General features: G+C 58.1%; 6 protein-coding genes across 6 annotated transcripts; 1 reads left to right on the forward strand and 5 right to left on the reverse strand.

The window, feature by feature from the left end:
- Window positions 1-225: 225 nt before the first annotated feature.
- On the reverse strand, window positions 226-1,977 carry IUM83_04941 (UV excision repair protein; the record flags this gene model as incomplete). Its single annotated transcript, XM_067929045.1, has 1 exon — window positions 226-1,977. One exon carries the CDS (start codon window positions 1,975-1,977, stop codon window positions 226-228), a length of 1,752 nt encoding a protein of 583 aa, XP_067794643.1.
- A 1,682-nt stretch (window positions 1,978-3,659) lies between these two features.
- IUM83_04942 (uncharacterized protein) lies at window positions 3,660-5,876 on the forward strand (the record flags this gene model as incomplete). The annotated part of the gene is made up of 1 exon (XM_067929046.1): window positions 3,660-5,876. One exon carries the CDS (start codon window positions 3,660-3,662, stop codon window positions 5,874-5,876), a length of 2,217 nt encoding a protein of 738 aa, XP_067794930.1.
- Window positions 5,877-6,292: 416 nt separating this feature from the next.
- On the reverse strand, window positions 6,293-6,946 carry IUM83_04943 (putative coiled-coil protein; the record flags this gene model as incomplete). Its single annotated transcript, XM_067929047.1, has 1 exon — window positions 6,293-6,946. One exon carries the CDS (start codon window positions 6,944-6,946, stop codon window positions 6,293-6,295), a length of 654 nt encoding a protein of 217 aa, XP_067794642.1.
- A 1,045-nt stretch (window positions 6,947-7,991) lies between these two features.
- On the reverse strand, window positions 7,992-8,387 carry IUM83_04944 (uncharacterized protein; the record flags this gene model as incomplete). Its single annotated transcript, XM_067929048.1, has 1 exon — window positions 7,992-8,387. The coding sequence occupies one exon, from the start codon at window positions 8,385-8,387 to the stop codon at window positions 7,992-7,994; it is 396 nt and encodes a 131-aa protein (XP_067794932.1).
- Window positions 8,388-9,718: 1,331 nt separating this feature from the next.
- IUM83_04945 (uncharacterized protein) lies at window positions 9,719-15,117 on the reverse strand (the record flags this gene model as incomplete). The annotated part of the gene is made up of 3 exons (XM_067929049.1): window positions 9,719-11,504; window positions 11,579-12,559; window positions 12,704-15,117. The coding sequence occupies 3 exons, from the start codon at window positions 15,115-15,117 to the stop codon at window positions 9,719-9,721; spliced, it is 5,181 nt and encodes a 1,726-aa protein (XP_067794644.1).
- Window positions 15,118-15,570: 453 nt separating this feature from the next.
- Window positions 15,571-18,882, reverse strand: IUM83_04946 (DEAD/DEAH box RNA helicase; the record flags this gene model as incomplete). Its single annotated transcript, XM_067929050.1, has 1 exon — window positions 15,571-18,882. One exon carries the CDS (start codon window positions 18,880-18,882, stop codon window positions 15,571-15,573), a length of 3,312 nt encoding a protein of 1,103 aa, XP_067794660.1.
- Between the last annotated feature and the right edge of the window lie 91 nt (window positions 18,883-18,973).

Consider the following 18,973-nt stretch of genomic DNA (forward strand, 5'->3'; position numbering starts at 1 on the left):
CTCGCATCTAGCAATGCCAATTCGCATGCATTTTTCCCGCTTACGCCGCTGCCGGCCTTACTTGCGAGCGCCTCATGACGCCCCGCTCCAAAACTACTACTAACTAGGCTAGACTACTTACTACTAACGCGCGTTAGTCGCGACTGTATCCGCTGCCCACTCCAGGCCCGCGGATGAACTACTTACTACTACCTTGTCGTTAAATATGCTCGAGCGCTCGAGCGTTCAGAGCAGCCAGTGCTTGCTCTGGCCGACGGCCTCCTGCCAGCGCACAACACCGGCGACGAAGTCCGTGGCCAACCGCTGCAGCACACGCTCCGACTTGTGCTGCGTCGAGGCGCCCACTATGACCTCGCACACGGGCTGGGCGTACTCGTCGTACTTGTCGAGCAGCATGAACCACGCCAGCACGGGCAGGTAGTTATCCTCGCCGGCGGCGAAGGCCTTCTGGCCCGCCGACAGCGGAACGGAGCGCATGCTCACGAGGTACCCGCCGTCGATCTGGCCGCGGGCCAGCACCACGATGCTGTGCACCACGGGGGCGTCACAGCTCGGGGCGATGCCCACGCGGACGACCACGCAGTCGTCGTTGATGGTCTGCAGCACGGCCAGGTCCTTGGCGAGCGGGAAGAGCTTCTGGAAAGCCTCCAGTACGGTCAGGAGGTTCCACGTGTTGAACACGATCTCGCCCGACACGATGCCCGGGAAGTCCTGGGTCATCATGAGCTCGATCGAGCTCTCGTCGTCACACTTGGTCACCTCGCGCTTGTCCTCGCGCCAGCCCAGCACCGAGGCAGCGGCGGAGTCCCCGGGCTTCTGCTGGGCCTTGAGAGCCATGATGTCGCCGTAGCTGTCCTTGACCCAGTTGAAGGCCGCGTCGCTGGTCATGGGCTCGGGGAAGAGCACCTTGAGGTACGACGGCACGGCCTCCGTCTCGAGGCAGTAGCCGCCGGCGGGGGTGTCCATCGCCTCCAGGGCCGCGCGTTTGCTGTCCGAGGATGCGTCCAGCGCCTCGTCGCTCTCCGCGCGCTTGCGCTTGAGGCTCTTCTTGGACCCCGCGGCGGCCAGGGACGCCGCGGCATCGATGACCAGCTCCGCCTGCACGGCCTGCAGGGCGCTGTTCTGCGAGTCCAGCTGGTCGAGCTGCTCCTCAAGATACCGTTTCTCGTCGCGCAGTTCGTCCACAGACTTGACCAGGTCCAGGTACGAGGAACTGCCCGGGATGCTATAGCCCAGCTCGTCGTTGACACGCTCGCGGGGCACCACGTCCGCCACGGGTCTCCGGTGCGGCAGCACCTCGTTGGCGGCGGCGTTGGCGTCGCGCTGGGCGCTGAGCTCACCACGCTGGCGCTCCAGAGCCGCGACCATGTCGCGCATGTCGCGCACACGGTCCTTGGCGGCGTTCGTCCGTCGTCGCTCGTTGGCGTTGTGGCGCTCGCGGCGCTGCTTGGCCGAGAACTGAGACGTGCGCCCGCCGCGCTGCGCGACTAGAGAAGGCGTGACGCTGCTCAGTGGGACGGCGGCGGTCGAGCGCGAGGCCGAGATGGTGGTGTTGGTGAAGACGGCGGCGGGGAAGGCCGCCACCTCCTCGAGCACCTCCGGGTCTTGGCTCTGCTTCATCTTGGCCACATCTTGGTCCAGCAGGTCGTCCCGGCCATTGGGCAGCGGGAAGATCTGCTGCTGCGCGCCTGCGGGGGTGTCGTGGCCATTGCTCACGTCCAGCACGCTCTCGAGCTCGCACTTGAGCAGCGCGTCCGGGCTGGGGTCGCCCGACGCGAGCGGGAACTCGAGCAGGTCCAGGAACAGCGAGTTGGCTCGGCTGGGGCGCGGCTCGGCCGAAGCGCCCGACTGCAGCGCCGTCGTGTAGCTGGCGGGCGAGCAGGGCTGCTGCGGAGCCACGTCCTTGTCTTTGGAGGGCGTGGCCGGCATGTTCAGGTCCACATAGATGGGCGGGATGTAGCGGTGCGGGTAGCTCATTCGGCCGGCCTGTCAGTCAAAACCTGTGTCCGCGCAGTGGTGGGAGTGTGGGGAAGTAAGCGGCTGTGGCTGGGCCTCCGTTTGATCCACTTGCGCGCCGCGAGGAAAAGTTTCAAGTGGCGCGGTCGAGTGGACTGCAAGAAGCAGCGAGCTGGTCCCGTGGCCCCATCTCTGGCCGAAGAAAAGGAGCTCGCGCGTCAAAGCCGGAGCGCGCCGCTGACAGCGATCTGAGCCCTTGGATACACCTCGCCGTCGCGGCAACCAGTTGGCGCAACCGGCTGGCACTCGCGCAGCGCGTGGATCCGATCGGGCCCAGTTGAGTTCGGTGCGAGCGCGAACCAGAGGATACCCTCGCGGCCAAGAGGCCGGCGACGGCGGTGGCGCCGCAATGGCAGTGCTGGCAGCGCTGGGAGCAATTGATGGGCGTCGCGGTTTCTCTGCCGGGCCAGCGCCGGCGCCGCCCAGCTGCGCTGATCGGCCGGATCTGCCAGGCCCCGGCGAGGGAGCGAGGTCCCACGTGACGCCGCGGGTGCGGCACGGGCGCTCGCCAGCCAGCAAAGCCGTCCTTGCTCGTCTCGCCTCGGTGGAGCTGCGCCGGTGGGCCGTGCGTGCAAGCCAAGCAAGTCGCGCAAGTCACGACGCAGCAGCGGCAGCCGAGGGTTCAAAGTGGGACGGTGCCATCAAGATGTGGCGCTCTACATCCCACTGTTCGTGACAGTTTCTGGGCGGACCGTGATGGATTCCGGCCTCATCTCCATACAAACTCCAAGTTATCCGTTTTACCATACAAAAACCAAGTCGCCGGTTACAACAGCTGCTGGGTTATGTCAGTTGCGAATCCTGTCTCACTTGGAGTCTCGTTCGCGCCGGTGATTGGTCAGTCGGCGGACACTGCAACAACTGGTTGCCCCCAGCAAAGGTGCATCTTTGCTGCAGTTGGTTAGCTAATTGCAGTGAATCCGCGCACTCCACACTTGGGGGCGCCTCGAGGCTCGTCTCGATGGGGACGTGCGCCGACGGACAGGCAGGCAGTGTCAAGTCTGAAGCAGCTCACGCGGATGCGGCTTGCAGTCACACGGCAGGCAGTTCGCACAACCTGCCTATTGGCACGCGTAGTAGACTAGATGTCGCCGGTCGACACAGTGTCAATGACACTCTCTTCTTTGTCAGTGAGTGGGGATTCACCTCTGGCTGAATGGTTCGCCGCTCACTGGAGATCGGTGACAGCCGGCCTCGTCACTGCAGGGACACCGCTGGCAATGAAACGACAGTTTTGCTCGTTAGACTAGTGTAGAACAACCCCGCCGCTCGGCCAGCAAAGCGCAATGGTTTGGATGAAGTCTAGATAGCTGGAGATTCCGGTCTGCCGACCACGACTTGCGCAACGAACATCGAGAGCACGGAAGGCATGCACATTACAGACCTCCCCCTCGTTAGTCGTGGTGGGGTCTTGTTTACAACCATAAAGGGAATTGATTTGTAGATGTAATTAGGCCTATAATGTGTACCGGTACAGTCCTCCATATTTATAAGGTATGAGAAAATAGAGGATTATACGACACGACTAAAGAGGGGAAGTTCTGTACTGCACTCCATCTGCCAAAATACATTTCGATGTGGCTGTTACCTAATTGCTGTGAATCCGCTCGTAATGATCATTTTGGGGAGCTTGTAGCTGTCCGATGCCACTACACGCGCTCTTGCTGAGCAATGGAGACGCCGACGCGCCACTGGAGCTGGCGCTGCTGCAACTGTGGGCGGCCGACGATCCTGAGCGCCTTGCGCTGGAGCTGCTGGCACTGGACGCTAAGCGCTGGAGGCGTCTAGGGCTGCTGCTTTTTGCGTCCACCGAGTCGCTTGTGCTCGCGCTCGTGGCAGTGCTGGAGCAGGTGGTGATGGCTCGGCAATCCAGCACCAACGCCGCGGATCGGCTGCTCCGGCGCGTGTGGCGGTCGCAATGGCGAGACCATTTGCGCGAGAAGGTGGTGGACTGTCACGCGCGACTCGATCGGGAAGACTTGGGGCGGACCGACTCGCTCGCTGAAGAAGATCTGGTCGCACCCCGGCTAGTGCAAATCCTGGTCACAAGTCTCCGGGTGACGTTGACTCCGGCTCAGGACGACCAGCTCAAGGATCAGCTCGAGGAGGACGGCGGTATTGATGCCCCCAAGGTCATGGAGGTGGTGGACCTCCTGCTCTCTCTGTCCACATGCGCAGAGCGGACACCCTCGATCGCCAGGGCTGCGGCGCTGGGGCTGCAGGCGCTGCTCTCGCTGGAGACCCATGAGCTGAGCGGGCTCATAACGACCCACATCTGCCGGTCGGCGGCCATGCAGCACTACGCCACTTGGCTGCTTGGCGACGAGGAGGTGGAGCCACCAGCTTCAAACCCTCATAACCATCCAGTAGCTCTGAAGCTGGGTAGACCAACTAGCGAAAAGCACGGTGGCTCTCACGAGTGCGACCACGTTTACATTGAGCTGCTGGTTGCAGCGGCGGCGGTGGCGCGGCCTGACACCGCATCCAAGCGCAGAGGCGCTCGGTCATCTGTATTTGTCGACACGGCTGCAATGCTTCAGGTCTGCACTCGAGGGATCGCAAGCACCGACTCGAGCGTCCAGGACGCAGCTCTGCGCTTGCTTTGCTGTCTACTTGTCCTCGATGACGCTTCCTCGAGCTCACTCAGCAGCGGTGTTCGCCTGTCAGGCATCCTCATCTCGATTTCGTGGCTGCTGGACCATGACGACCCCCGCATTGCAGCGACGGCAGCCACGACTCTGGAGCTGATCATTCGGCATTCACCGCCTAGTGATATCCTGCGCGCAGTTATTGAGCAGGGCTGTGTCATAATTTACCGGGCTCTCTTGGTGGCGTGCAGCGGGGCCAAGAAGACCCCAGCGCAGGCCGCTGTTGCTGCAAGCTGCCGCAGTCTCTTGAACTGGGTCACGGAGGAGGTGGCGTGGCAGTCGGGCGTCGTGGCCGCAAGTGTGCAGTCTATCCTGAGCTCGACCAACATCCTCCTGCAGAAGAATATTGTCCTCACCTTGCAGATCCTGGCGCAGCGCAACGTAGCTATCCGCGAAGCACTGGAAGAGCAAGACTTCCGAACCGATGCGTTGGTGACAGCAATTCAGGCCGACGACGAAGCGGGTCTGGCGGTCTCTTTGCTATCCATTTGCCTTAACTGCAGTGATAAGTGTTCTACCCTCAAGATTGAAAGCTGCACGAAGGACAGCAGTGTGTTCTGTCAGGATAATAACGACGAACAGCAAGAAGAAGAGCAGACTCCAAATGGTGAAGAGCACGACCGAACGGTTCGACTTCGTTGCACAGATGGAGAATTCGTCGAGGCAAGAGAACTTCTACTTCGACAGCATAGTAACCTGCTCCGCGGATTAAAAGTTGACCAACTTCAAGGCCAAGAGAATGGTATCGGTAGCCCCATTGTGATTGACAAGCTCGCTAAGTTCAAGGCTTCAAGCGTTCAGCTGTATTTAAACCTCCTCCCGATGGCTCAGCAGGATGCAGTGGCCACGCTTACAGAGCGTCAGAGTTTCCCAATTATGCATGAGCTTCTGCGCCTCGCTAATACCATAGGATCCGCCAAGTGCTGGCACGTGACCACTGCAGCGATGTGTCGGATGATGGCAGCTTCGAATTGGCTCGACATCTTGCAGTTTGCTTCGACTGAGTTCCGCCACCCTACACTCGTACTGCGCTGCATTCGCTTTGCCCTCCAGCTCCACAGTGCGTTGGGTCCACGCGAGCTCGTAGAACCAATCTCACACCCGGAAAAACAACACTCGCACATTGAACCTGCAGAACAGGAGCGCACCGACTTGGCCTCGGCTCTTAAGACGGCAGCTATCCAGCTGAGCCAGGAGCTCTTCTTAGGTTGAAAGCATTGACATAACGATAACATTTTTCCACCGGCTTGGTGAATCGTGGATTGTTAGACTACATCATGTAGCCTACATGGTCATCACTCGGGGAAAATATGCCACATAACCATCAAGGAATTTGTAGATTCTCCCGCATCACCAAGCCGTGTGGTACAGCGCTGTCACGATATATCTCCGTCAATACACAGCATGACGTGTGCACACATGCTTGCGCCATGACCGAGAGAGTATCAAACAAAACACCGCGGCGATCTTGCTATCCTGCCAGCAAAGCTGCCGCCACCCCAGGTCTCTGTGACCTAGCACTTACACCCTTGTCAGCAGCACTGCAGAGACTCAAACCTCCAGGACAAACCAAACCGGACGGTCGCAAGCACAACACAAGAATCGCAGACAGAGGGCAACACTCCCGTTTACTTGAACAGCCCTGCCACTGCGTCATACGTCGAGCTCCATAGCTTCGTCACTGACGACGAGGCTTCCGCCGCTGCTTTCTCGTCGATGTCCACGCCCAGGCGCGCGCTCTGGCTCTGCCGTCTCCTCCGCGCGAGCCTCGCGGCGCCGGGGGACGCGTCGACTCCCTCCTCGCCCTTCACTAGCAGCTCCGCGCGCGCGCCCATGTCGGCCTCCAGCACGGCCGAGAGCTGCGCCACGCGGTCCTCGAGCCACACGACCTGGCTCTCCAGGTACTCGAAGCGCGCCTCCACCTCGCGCTCCTCCTGCAGCTGCAGCTCGCGCTGCTTGGCCTCCTTGACGCGCGCGCTGGCCGCCGAGCGCGAGTACTCGAGCGACGCCACGCCCAGCGCCACGGAGAAGATGAGCAGCTCGCCCACCAAGTCCGCGCCCTGCTCCACCGCCTGGTCGGCCGGCAGCGGCTTGATGGTGTAGTTGGAGATGCCGCGGAAGCCCATGTGCAGCTGCATGCTCAGGCGGTGCTGCTGCTGGCCCAGCCGCCCGCACACGGCGTTCAGCAGCGGGTGCACCTTGGAGCGAGACTTGACCACGCGCGCCAGGGGCTTCGTCAGCGTGCGCGCCACCAGGCCGCCCAGCTTGATCATCGGCAGCATGATGGCCGCAGGTGTCGGTACAACAATGGGGACACGTACGCTTACACCAAGCAGACGTAATATGATGTGGCGTACATGAGATTATAGGTAAATCGCGCGCTCGCCTACAGATACAGGATGCTTTCAATATGTATACTGTCAAGAAACAACTACGTTTACCGCCGAGAGTATTATTTGCTACAGAAAACTTAAATCTGATTGGTGTGATTTTGAAAGGCATGTTAGCCGTGCTTCACACAGAACGTTATTAAAACAAGGTCGACAACTTTCTGAGTCGGTGGTAACATCTTGTTCAATTAAAAAAACTAGGTTTACCTACCGAAAGTCGCACAAAACGAGCAGAAACAGATTTCCATAACATAACTTCAAGAATCTGGGGTCTGAAGAACATGTACATAAAGTACTGTTCTGGCCGAAATAGTTGAAGCCGAGAATTAAGGGGACGCTAAAAAAAAAACCTTCAATGTTGGCACTTTGTCTATCATACAAGCAGTGTGAATTGCTTCTCTTGTGTATCATTAGCATTGGTGTACACGTATTATGTCCTGGCGGATTGAACCCAAACATTGTTGGGTTCGCCTCGGCAAAGACCAGGCTTCCTGTGGGTCACCATACAGAACATGCAAGCAAGCCTTTCCCGAGGTGCACTCGGTGAGAGGGAATTTATTGAGACCGACCTTGTACCTCGAAATACACAACACGTGCTTTTACTGAGACCTTGCGTTGCTAGTTGCAACTTGCAACTACGCAATGACTCGCCCGGGGCGATCACTTTCACTTTCGTGCCACAGTGCTTAAGTATGCGATTCGTTGCTGCTGCGATCGCAGTAGCCGCGCTTGCTGCCGTCGCCGCCTCCAAGAGCTGCAATACGACAACCGTTGAGTCGGTCATGACGTCGACCGAGGCGGACACGTGCGAGTCGGCGTCTGGCTACTCGGTGTCGTCGATGACCACCCCCACAGATTCCGAGTTGGCCAAAATGTGCAAGAGCAGCGCCTGCGAGTGGTTGCTGGAGCAACTCGAAAAGCTTGGCCCCTCCGAGTGCTACCTGGCCCTCACGTTCCCGTTGTTCTCCGGTCTAGTCACACCCTGGGAGGAATATTGCGGGAGCTCAACGTCAGGAAGCTCGTCCAGTAAATCAAGTACCAGCGCAAGCAAATCCAGCTCGTCCGCAGGGTCGTCATCAAAGACGGCGACTACAACTACTCCTACTCCTACCACAGAAGCCCCTACCACAAGTTCCGCTACCTCCTCCTCCACGTCAATCTCCGGTTCCAGTAGCACATCGACGTTATCAACGAAGTCTACTACAACGATAGCGGGCTCAAGCGGCAGTGTTGAGGATGATAGCACGGTCACTGAACCAAGTAGCTCGGTGAACTCCGACAGCGCATCGAACAGTTCTGGTGGATTGGGCATTGGGGCGATAATTGGAATCATCGTGGGGGTCGTCGTGCTTTTGCTGGCGTTGATCACTGCATGGCGTTGGCGTAAGAACCGCCAAGCCAGCAGCGCACCCCCAAGGAACGCACTGGATTCGCCAGTCCTCGGAAAGAAGGTTCCACTACTCGAGGACGATCGTGTACCTGTAAGCGTGCAGTACCAAGAAGTCCCCGGCTCGTCCAGAACCTATTCGACAGAGGGCTCAATGCCCGATAGTAGGTATGCCAAAAGCAGTCTCTGGGAAGACCCCGTCATTATAGCAGCGAGGATTTCCATTGATCGCATACAACTTGGAGCTCTGGTCGGCCGCGGAGGCTTTGGCGAGGTATATCGCGGACGCTATCGAGGTCAGGACGTTGCTATCAAGATGCTGCACCCAGAGAAGCGCAAGGAGTTGGGCCAGATCCGGGCATTCCTGTCGGAGATCCGGCTTATGGCAACGATGGAGCACCCTTACATCGTGCAATTTATTGGTGTAGCCTGGGAGTCTCTTAGTGACCTCTACTGCGTGACCGAGTTCATGACTGGCGGCGACTTGCGCACGCTGTTAAATGACTACCAAGCAAACGGAGCCCCACAGGGAATGGATGCCAGCAAAGTGGAGATCGCGTACCAAGTGGCGTACGCACTCACGTACCTGCACTCTCTGGAGCCCGTGGTGCTGCACCGCGACCTCAAGTCGCGCAACATTCTGCTCACGGAATCGCTTGTCGCCAAAATCACGGACTTCGGGACGTCACGAACTCGCTCGGACGAGACGATGACTGCCGGTGTGGGTAGCTGGATGTGGATGGCGCCCGAGGTGATGCTAGGAGAGCACTATGATGAGAAAGCGGATATCTTCTCGTTGGGAGTGGTGTTGTCGGAGCTGGACACCCACGAGCTGCCGTACTCGCACGCGAAAGAAGGTGGTTCGTCGGAAGCAGCAATGATGCAGATGCTGTCGATGGGCAAACTGCACGTACGCTTCTCTCGGTTTACGGACCCGGACACGGTTCGGTTCGCTGAGAACTGCGTCAGCTTGGACCCGCGTGAGCGACCCACAGCCGCCGAGGTCCTCTACTACTTTCAAAAGGCTAGAAGCGCGAAGTAAGATATATTTGATGGGTATAGCGCTTTCCTCGTATGACGTCGACAGTCTCCTCAAGCAATTGTACAGCCGACAAGATGACGCGGCTGGTCGAAGATGATCACTCCCCGACCGCCTTGGCCATTGACCATCGCTAATGATGCGCAAACGCCCCAACATACCCCACTACCGACGAGGTTGGCACCATACCAGAAGTATTTGTGTATTAACTACAGAATAATTGTAGTTTGTATATCTGCTAATTACGGGAGACTTCCCATTGATCGGGTAAAGCTCCTTTGCCGATCCGTGCGATGGCACGCAGTTTGACGAACCCGACGAACATTTGACGGAAGACCTTCCACGTCTCGTGTACCATGATGTCCTGGGCGATCACTTCGTCCACCAACTGCAGAGATCCGTCACGCTTGATGTTGATGCTGCTTCGTCGTCTACCGGTAGAAGTGCTTCCAGCAGAGCTACGTTCTTTCTCACGAGTGCTGTTGTCAAACATCTCTGTCAGACGCTGAAGCTTGTCCAGGAACAGCGCATGCACAGCCTCCAGCTGTGCCACGTCTTGGCTCGACACTGTGTTTGCTGAAGACGACGAGCTCAAGTACAGGACATCGCCGCCACTGTTCTTACCCGCACTATGCGTTCCCGGCCAACGAGACAGTGCCTTGGCCTGAATGTCGTTGTTCTTGCCAGTCTCCCGCAGCTCCTCCAGTAAATTACGGCACGGTTCTTGGTAGTCATCCCAGGTGCTAACCAGGATCTCATAGCTCTGCAACGGACTTGGGCTAATCTCGAAAGGCTTAGGAGAGGCATGCTCCAACGCCTGGAGCTCATTCAGCGCCTCCTTAGCCACCAGCGGGAAGCAAGCCGCTGCAATTCGGTCACTCATAGGGTCGGTAGTTGGTGCTGCACTCGACGTATCACCGCCTTCATTGCACTTTGTCGGTGCCTTCTCAGTGATGTACAGCCGCCGGGAAATAATGCACAGGTCTTCCGATGTGTACGCGATTCCTGTCTTCTGCAAGATCCCTGCGAGCGTCTCCAGAGGGAGCAGCTCCTCGAACTGGGTCAGTTCTTCCTCCACGGCACAGCAAGTCACGCGGATCTCGTTGAGGCGGTGAAGAATGTAGCGGCGCCACTCGTGCAATGCAAGTACCAGGAAGGCGTTAGCCTCAATCTCTGACGGGGGCCCGACGCTCTTCTCACTGCTTGCAGCCTCGATAATACGAAGCCTCAAACGCATTTTCTGGTCGGCGCTCAGCTTAGCAAACGCCGTCTGCAAAATGGTTTCTGCTACATCAATTGGCACGAAGTCCGTTTGTCCAGCAACGGAGGACGCAATCTGCGCTGTGGACTCCGCATTTTCTTGAGGAGAATCTGGCGCGGCGCTGTCTACATCGGTAGGGTAGGTCGGCACCGGGTTGATAAGGCGGAAGCTGTGAAGCCCGCAGCGGAAGACAGCGTGAAAGAAGGCCACCGCCTCGTTTTGGCCAAGCAACCTGTCTTCCGGACACGAATTGCTCATGCAGCAGAGGTAGCTGAACAGCAACGCCAACGAGTCCGTTCGTACTAGCGATCGACAGTTGGAGAACATGTCATGGATAACGCGCTCGGTCTCACAACGCGTGCCGAATTTCTCCAAGAAGTAGTCGTAGATGAGCTCCACGAAAATCGGCTTGGGAGTTGGCCCGATACCGCCATTGAGAGAGCTGGAGACGGACAATTGCAGTGGTGACAATCGACCGGCGTGGAATGCGCTGCTGACGCTACTAAGCTCCATGAGAAGAGATGACATCCGCATCGATTGCATTGAGTGACGCAGAATGGAGGAGATTATCAGGCGCAGCCATATCACGGGCCGTTCTGCTCTCCGACGATTGTAGTCCAGGTGATCACTACCGTATCGGCGGTGCATCAACGATCGCAAAACCAAAGGCGCCCCGTTGTCTTGCTCCAGGCGCTTTCTGAACGTCATTTGAACGCGCCTGACACACAGCTTCTGCTTTACAGCGTCGATCAAAAGCTCCACGCTGAAATATATGCACGAGGGTTAGAAGATACAACCACAATATCATCAACACACCAACATCGCAGGAGCACTTACGTTGACTTGTCTCTATGTCGAGCGAAATCTAGTAGTCCTTGCAAAGCCTTCTCGATGCTGAATAGGTCCTTGGAGGTCAGCATACATCCGGTGGTTTCGCGTCGAACCAACTTGACCACGCCCAGACTGTCTATGAGTCGTTGGAAGGACGTCAGCATCCGCACTCCATCACTGAAGCTCCCCTCCTGCATCGATGACGAAATGTCGTACTCGAGCGCGTCAGTCATGTTGCGCGTCCAGATGGGCAGAGCTTTAATCGTAGTGCGAAGTTCGTCCCCGACGAAGGTGAAAAGTCTATCCACTACAAACGCTGCCTGAGAGCTTGGAGATAATACTGCCGGTGTGCGTGACAGCGGGTTGGCTAGTAGTCTCGCAATGACTGAGCTGGGGCTCTCCAAGCGCATGCACGTCGAGAAAAACTGCCAGGTCTCGGCGGCATCCATGAATGAGTCGAAGTTGACGGTGCCATTTCCACGCATGTATGCATTCCGAAAGAGCGTGGCAACCCAGAAGGACGGAATCTCGTCATTTAACGTACGCACCATGACGCGGAACTGCTCCATGTCCATCGAGGTATAGTTGATCCCCAGCATTGCTGACAGCGACATATTCGCTGCCGATTCGGAGGCCGAAGCTGCCGCTGATGTAGTTGCAGTTTGAAACATGAGTCGAATAGCAGCACGGCGATGGGCCTGTTCCTCCTTGTACTCAAGCATCATGAGTTCAACCCACAGGTTCGCGTCTACAAACTGAGGCGCCGACGGTGTATCGCCATCGACCATATCATCACCGATTTTGCTTTTGTTGCGCCGATCCAGCTTCGGTCTTTTCTTCTTATGTACTGGCTCAGGTTCATCAGACAACTTCGGTTCCAGGCAGATATCTGGTCGCTCCTCCTCTGGAACATTCGTGACCACGTACTCTAGGATCTTCTTGTCGAGTGCAGCTCGCTCTGCTTCAGTAGCCTTGGAAAGTATTACACTGGTGGCAAGTGAAGCATGGTACGGGGATATCCAAATAGTCTTCGGAACCCGCGGGGTTGATACGGGAGGGGCGACGTGTTGGACCGGTGGTGATAATGGATGGTCTGGGTTCATCGGACTTCGCCCAAACAGAGTATCATACTCCCTAGCAAACATCTCGTACGATACTTTCTCGCGAAGTGGGCCCCAATTCAGCCTCCCTGCCAGCAATACATCCAGAACACGGTAGCAATGAAGCATGAACACCTGCTCGTCCTCGCCGAACTTCTCGTCCAGGAGTGATAGGAAAAGCTTGGCCTCCAAATACCCTTGCTGAACCAGGGAGCGCACTCCATAGTACAGGCACCAACGGTCCTCATCTGCTTGCATTTGGCGGTGCTCCGCGGTGGTCACTGAATTGGGATCGCTCGGGTCGGTGCCAGATTCAGCGTCAGCACCTGTGTCGATCTCTCCTTCTTCGGCGATAGCTTTCTCCTCTTTCATGGAGCGCCACGGCGAAAACCACGCATACACGTACTCCGGCATACGGATGCGTAGAGGGAAGACACCACCCGTGCGCTTGCACATGGAGTCGTCCATTTGCTTGGCGAACATGATTGACCGCATGCAGCTAAACGTCCACGCTGCTTCCCGTTGAGGCCGACGCCCACCAAGATTCGGCAACAAGATGCGGAAGTAGAGGCATTGGATTCGCTTCTTCCTCGCTGGGAGCTTGAAACCTTCTTCCTCGGTTACGATGATGGAGTTATTGCGTTCACCACTAGATCTTTTGTCTCCCTCCGTGAGACCTCCGTTCGCAGACATCACACGCAGATCTTGCTTACAGCGGACACACACAGCAGTAGAGGACACTGAAGTTCGACGACGGCCATTACTGGGTGAAGATGACTCCCCTTTCGCGTATGGACTATCTTCTCGCTCGTCTTCTTCTTCCTGCTGCGCCTGCCTGCGCAGCTCCTCGTCTCTAGCAGCTCGCAGTTCTTGTTCGGCAATCAAATCGCTGTGCTGCTCCATCAACGATGCAATCATGTTGTCCTTCGAGCTCACCAGGTTGTTCAGACCAGCGATCTGATCGTTGCACGCGTCGCGCTCGCGATTCAGCTCCTCGATCTTGTGCAAAAGCTGCTGCTTTTCGTGCACTAGTGGGCGCAGTTGTTCCACCTCCTCGCGGCACTGCTCATACTTTTGTTCGAGCTTGATGTAGTTCTCTCGGAGCTCCACGGCTTTCACCTTTTCAGTGTCATCCCGCATCTGCCGGAAGATCGCGTTGAGCGCCTTCATCGTGTCCCCCATCTTCGTCATTTGCTCCTTCGAGTCCGTTACGCGGCGCTCCATATCGCCCTTGACGCTCTCGAAGCTTGCTGTTAGCTTCTCTATCTCCGCTTCGTAGTGCTCCTTCATACCCTGTGCGTCTTGTTTGTGGAGCTCGCTCATTCGCTTGACCTCTTCTCGAAGCTGCTCCAGATCCTCCTTTTCCTGCATGAGCTCCCGCCACTGGTTCCTGTACAGATGCTCCAACTGGAAGAACGCCTTGGCATACAGAATCCGCGACTTGCGGAGCATAACACCTTGCTCAAGGAAGGACACTGTGAGCATGGACTCGAGCTCTCCAATGACGACATCCGACCATTTCTGCTCGAAGAGCAGTTTCGTAAGGAGGTTGTGAGCTTCCGTCGACTTCTCGCTCGCCGAGCTGTATCGTTGAAGGATTCGAGCGTGAATGGCCATGAAATCTCGATCAATCATGGACAGCTTCTCGTCGCAGGCGACATCCAAGTGCTTCTTCTTGGTCGCGAACTGGATGGCTGTGTCGAAGCACCGGTCCAAGTCTAGCACGTCAACCCGACGTGATGGCCGCTCAACGCCTGTGATGCTGTTGCCACGAATGGAACTTGTGCCGTCACTGCCTTTCGAGCGCTCGTCGGATCCAGGAAGGAACAACCAGGTCTTGTTCTTGTTCTGCGTGGCGTGAAAACAGCTTTCGGCCATCTTCTCTATCGAGTAGAAGTGGGAGATCGCGGGGTTGTCTTCCTCGTCGGACTGCTGGTTGTGCTCTCCAGTCCCGGATGCACGACGAGATTTATGCGAGCTTCCTAGCGAATTCAAAGCTCCCGGTAACACTCCCGTTGACTTGGACACTCCCAGCTCCATCCGCGGGAGCACGCCCGCCTTCTTGACTTTGGCGTGCTTGCTATGCTGGAAGCTGTCTACTTCCGGCAGCTCCATCGACGCCACCTGCTTCGCGAAGTTGGACGCGCGGAACAGCGAGCTCTTGTGGAATGGCTGCGTGCCCTTCTGGTTGAGCAGGAACTTCTTCACATCAAACTCTCCTTCCGCTGCTTCGAATTGGCGCTTGAGGACAGCACCTGCTGTCGCTGGAGGCTGGCGATTTCGACGACGGTGAGGCGACTCGGGCGTCGGCAGTCCAGGAGTTGTCGAGTTTAGATGCAGCATCGCGCCTCCCATTGTCGTGAACGGACGACCCTGCGCGGACTCCCCGAGCTTCGGCTTGAGTCCATCTTGGTTCGCTCTCCTTGTACCCCGGGCGTCCTCCATGCCATCTCCTCGCTGCGGTCACCAGGTTACTCCGTCCGCTTGAAACAACCTGCATTGAACAGCCACCAGCAAAACCGTCGACACCTGACTAGTCAAAACAGCGTGTATTTCCCATATCTAGCGGCGAAGGCGCTGTCGTCGTCGCGGGTCTACTTCCCTGCTACCTGGTGCGTACCGACCGACGGCAGCTTTCGTGACGACGCAGCTTGCAAACGCTTCGCCTTTGTTTTTGTGTATTTCTAGGAGCTGCTCGGTTGCGCCGGCTCGTCTCGATTCGCATGAATTCGCATCCCCTGACTCGGGGTTCTCGCGGTGCATGCTGGGAGACGGCCGACACACCATTGTCGCCCTTTTCGTTTCCTGGTTCGGCTGCTCGCGCAGCACAAGCGCTGTCAAGGTTAAAAGAAAGCGGAGTACTCTCTTGCTCACCTGCTTCTTGTCGTTCTCGGCCGCTTACACCTCCGAATCGATCAGGATCCACTTGATACGGCGGAAACACTTACGCACGATCTCCTCCAGCTCACCGTAGCGTCCGCTGTACATGAGCAGGTTGTGCATCAAGCGAAGGCGGTCACCCACGCGACGCAGGCGCTTCTTGATCTGGTTCAGCTGCGACGTGCCAAGGCCCTGCGGGATCAGGTTCTCCACGACGGTGCGGAAAACGTAGCCGTCAAGCGGGTCGGTCAAGGCCACCCGCAAGCGCAGCTCCTCCGGAGCGTTCTCTCCCAGCTCGTTCAGCTTGCCTTCGTACGTCTGCAACAAGGCCGAGATCTTCTCCCAAGCCTCCTCCTGTCCAGGAAGAGGAGCCAACTCGGATCCGTGAGCGTACTCCGGGTGGAACTTCTCGCGGCCAACAACACGCAGAAGCATATTGAACAGAGCAAGCTGCAGCGCAATGTTGTCACCAGGCTTGTGGTGGAACTCCTTCAGCAGCGCCTCCAGGATCCAGAAAATGCCCAGCGCCTCCGACGGGTCGTCGCGGCACTCCCACACGAGCTTGGCAACAGACACGTCCACCGCAAGCTGGTATTCCGGCTTGGTCAAGCCGAAGTGCGTCATCCACTCCACCGACTTGGTCAAGTACGACTCCTGCTTCTTCGGGGACGACGGGGTGGCCTCCTGGATCATGTACTCGTGCAGCGGGTGCGCAACAATGCGCTGCATGATGTCGCCCGTCACATTGTTGGAGAGCAACTTCTGCAGGGCGATCGTCGGATACAGCGACTTGCGGCCCGTGACATCCGGCAGCAGACCACGCATCAAGAACTGAATGCGAGACCACGACAGACCAGCGAACAGAATGTTACCCTGTCTGTCCAGACCACGACGGCCGGCGCGACCAGCCATTTGCTGCACCATCAGCGAGGTCAAGACATCATCCGCCGTGTCCTCGCAGAAGCAGCACGTGCGGAACGGCATGTTCACACCGTAAGCCAGCGAATCATCCGAAAAGACAACTGCGAGGCGACCAGCCTGGGCGAGGGCCTGCACGATACGCAAGTAGGCCGCGGGCAGGTTCTGGTTGTAGATAGCAATACCGCGTCGAAGCGAACGCACCAGCGCGTGTCCGTCATCCGAATCCTCCGAAAGTTCACGACGGAGCTGCCACTTGATCTCCTTGAACTCCGTGGCAGTAAGACGCGAGCCAGCGGGGGTTAGGACGAAGTCGGGGTGCGGGGCGTAAATATCCGGAGGCGGCTTCTCCTCGAATGCCTGAGCCTCACGGTCGTCCTCCTCCTTACCCTTGGCCTTCACCTTGTCAGCCCGCTTCTTCATGGTCGCCTGGTTCTTCTCCCACTCGGCATACTCAAGCTGGACCTTCTCGCGGAAGTTCGGGTACTTGGTCGTCTCGGCAGCCTCAATAGACGCGAGAAGCTGGTTGAAGAGCTGGCGACACCGGACGGAGTCGAGCTGGAATGCAATGGCAGGAACAAGGTTCTTGGTGCAGAGCTGGTTCACAAGCGCGTAGACATCCACCGAGCTGGTGGGGTTGGTGTCACGCGGGTCGTGGAGCTCCACAGTAATGTCCTGAAGGCTGGCCGGGGGCGCGAAAAAGTCGAGGAGCGACTGCGTGATCTTCGGCTCCTTGGAAGCAAGGTCTTCCAGGCGCTTTTTGATCTTGTCTTCGTACTTCTTGGACTCCATCAGCGTGATGCGGTGGGTGCGCTTGCCCAGGTCCACAACGTACTCCTCATCGTCATCGTCGTCCTTCTTCGACTTTTTGTCCTTCTTGGATTTCTTCTCCTTCTTGGCCTTCTTGTCCTTCTTGCTCGAAGCGGCGGGGGCTGCGGCGTCGCCCTCGGTCTCGTCCTCCAGCTCAAAGAACTTGTGCGGGTCAACATCTTCGACCAGCTCCTTAGGGTAGAACTTCTCCATGGCCTCCCACAAGGCGAAAGCATCACGAGGGGTGAAGGCCAGGTCGCCTGCGTCGAAACCGATGGTCGTCAGGTAGTCCAGCGTCACGCCGGCGCACGGGTGCAGGTACACCATCTCCTGCTTCTTCTTGGCGCCCTCCTCCTTGGCCTCCTCCTCGAACCAAATGATACGCTGCAGGTTGATGAAGCGGCCCTTGTACTCGAGCAGGTGCACGTCGCGCGACAGGTGCGACTCCCACCAGCTCTTGAGCTTCTCGGCGTTGCCAATGGTGGCGGACAGAGCCAAGAAGGGGCAAGTCACGGCCTTGACGATACGCTCCAGGGCGTCGCCCTCGGGGCCGTTAAGGTCGTGCACCTCATCGTACACTGCGTACTGGAAGTCGTAGCCGATCTCGACCAGCGTCGACTCGACGGCGCGCGGCGTGCCGACAGCGATGCGGAAGCCGGGCGGCAGGAAGACGGTGCCCTCCGTGATGAGCGCGACCGATCCCTTGACCATGGCCTGAAAGAGCGCGGCCACCTGCCAGGCCAGCGGGTCCGTGGGGACGATGAACAGCACCTTGCCGCCCACGACCGACACGTACGAGGACAGCACCGTCTTGCCGGAGCTGGTGGGCGCGCACACGATGACCGAGTGGTTCTGGTCGATGTGCGAGAGCACGGTGCGCTGCCAGTCGTCGAGGATGAACTTGTTCATGTGGTGCATGTTGAGCGGCGGCAGGCGGTCCGACATCTCGGTGAGCTGCCACTCGATGAGGTCCTTGCCGCTGAGGTACTCGTTGACCGTCTTGACGTACTTGCGGTACTTCTTGTGCACGGCGTTGAGCTCGGCCAGCAGCTTGGCGTCCTCCTCCTCGTCCATCTTGCGCTGCTTGTCGTGCTTCTTGCGGCCGTCGGGGCCCAGCGCCGAGCGCTCGGGCAGCAGCTTGGTGCGCTGGATCTCCCACAGCGTGTCCACGGCGTCCGTGAACTCCTTCTTCTTGCAGCAGTCGCGCAGGATCTCGTACAGCTGCTTGAGGCGGCCCGTGGGGGTCACCATCTTCATGTCCAGCAGGTTCTTGGACTTCTTGACGTTCGCCAGCTTCTCCTCGTCCACCTTGCTCTGCTTCTGGGCCTTGTCCTTGGCCAGCTGCATGCGGATCAGGTCCGCCTTCTTCAGCTTGCCGCCGCCGGCCGCGGCGCCGCCCTTCTTGTCCTTGGCGGGGGCGGCCTGCGTCGTCTGGGCCGCAGCGGCAGCGGCAGCGGCTTCCTCCTCCTCCTGCTCCTCCGGCCACAGGTTGCGCGGGTTGAACGGGTTCGTGGGCGCCAGGTCGCGCAGGATCACGGGCATGCGGTCGGGCCAGACCTTCTGCCAGTTCACGTCGTACATGTCCGACTTCTTGTCCCCCATGGCTGCCTGCACTGCTCGGTGTGCTAGTGTGCTACAGGTAGGATGTCGCCTTGCCTTGCCTCGGAGCTGCTGCCTCCTCTGGGTCGCGAGG

The sequence above is a fragment of the Phytophthora cinnamomi genome (assembly GCF_018691715.1).
Source record: "Phytophthora cinnamomi strain GKB4 chromosome Unknown Contig23, whole genome shotgun sequence".
Classification (NCBI taxonomy): domain Eukaryota; phylum Oomycota; class Peronosporomycetes; order Peronosporales; family Peronosporaceae; genus Phytophthora; species Phytophthora cinnamomi.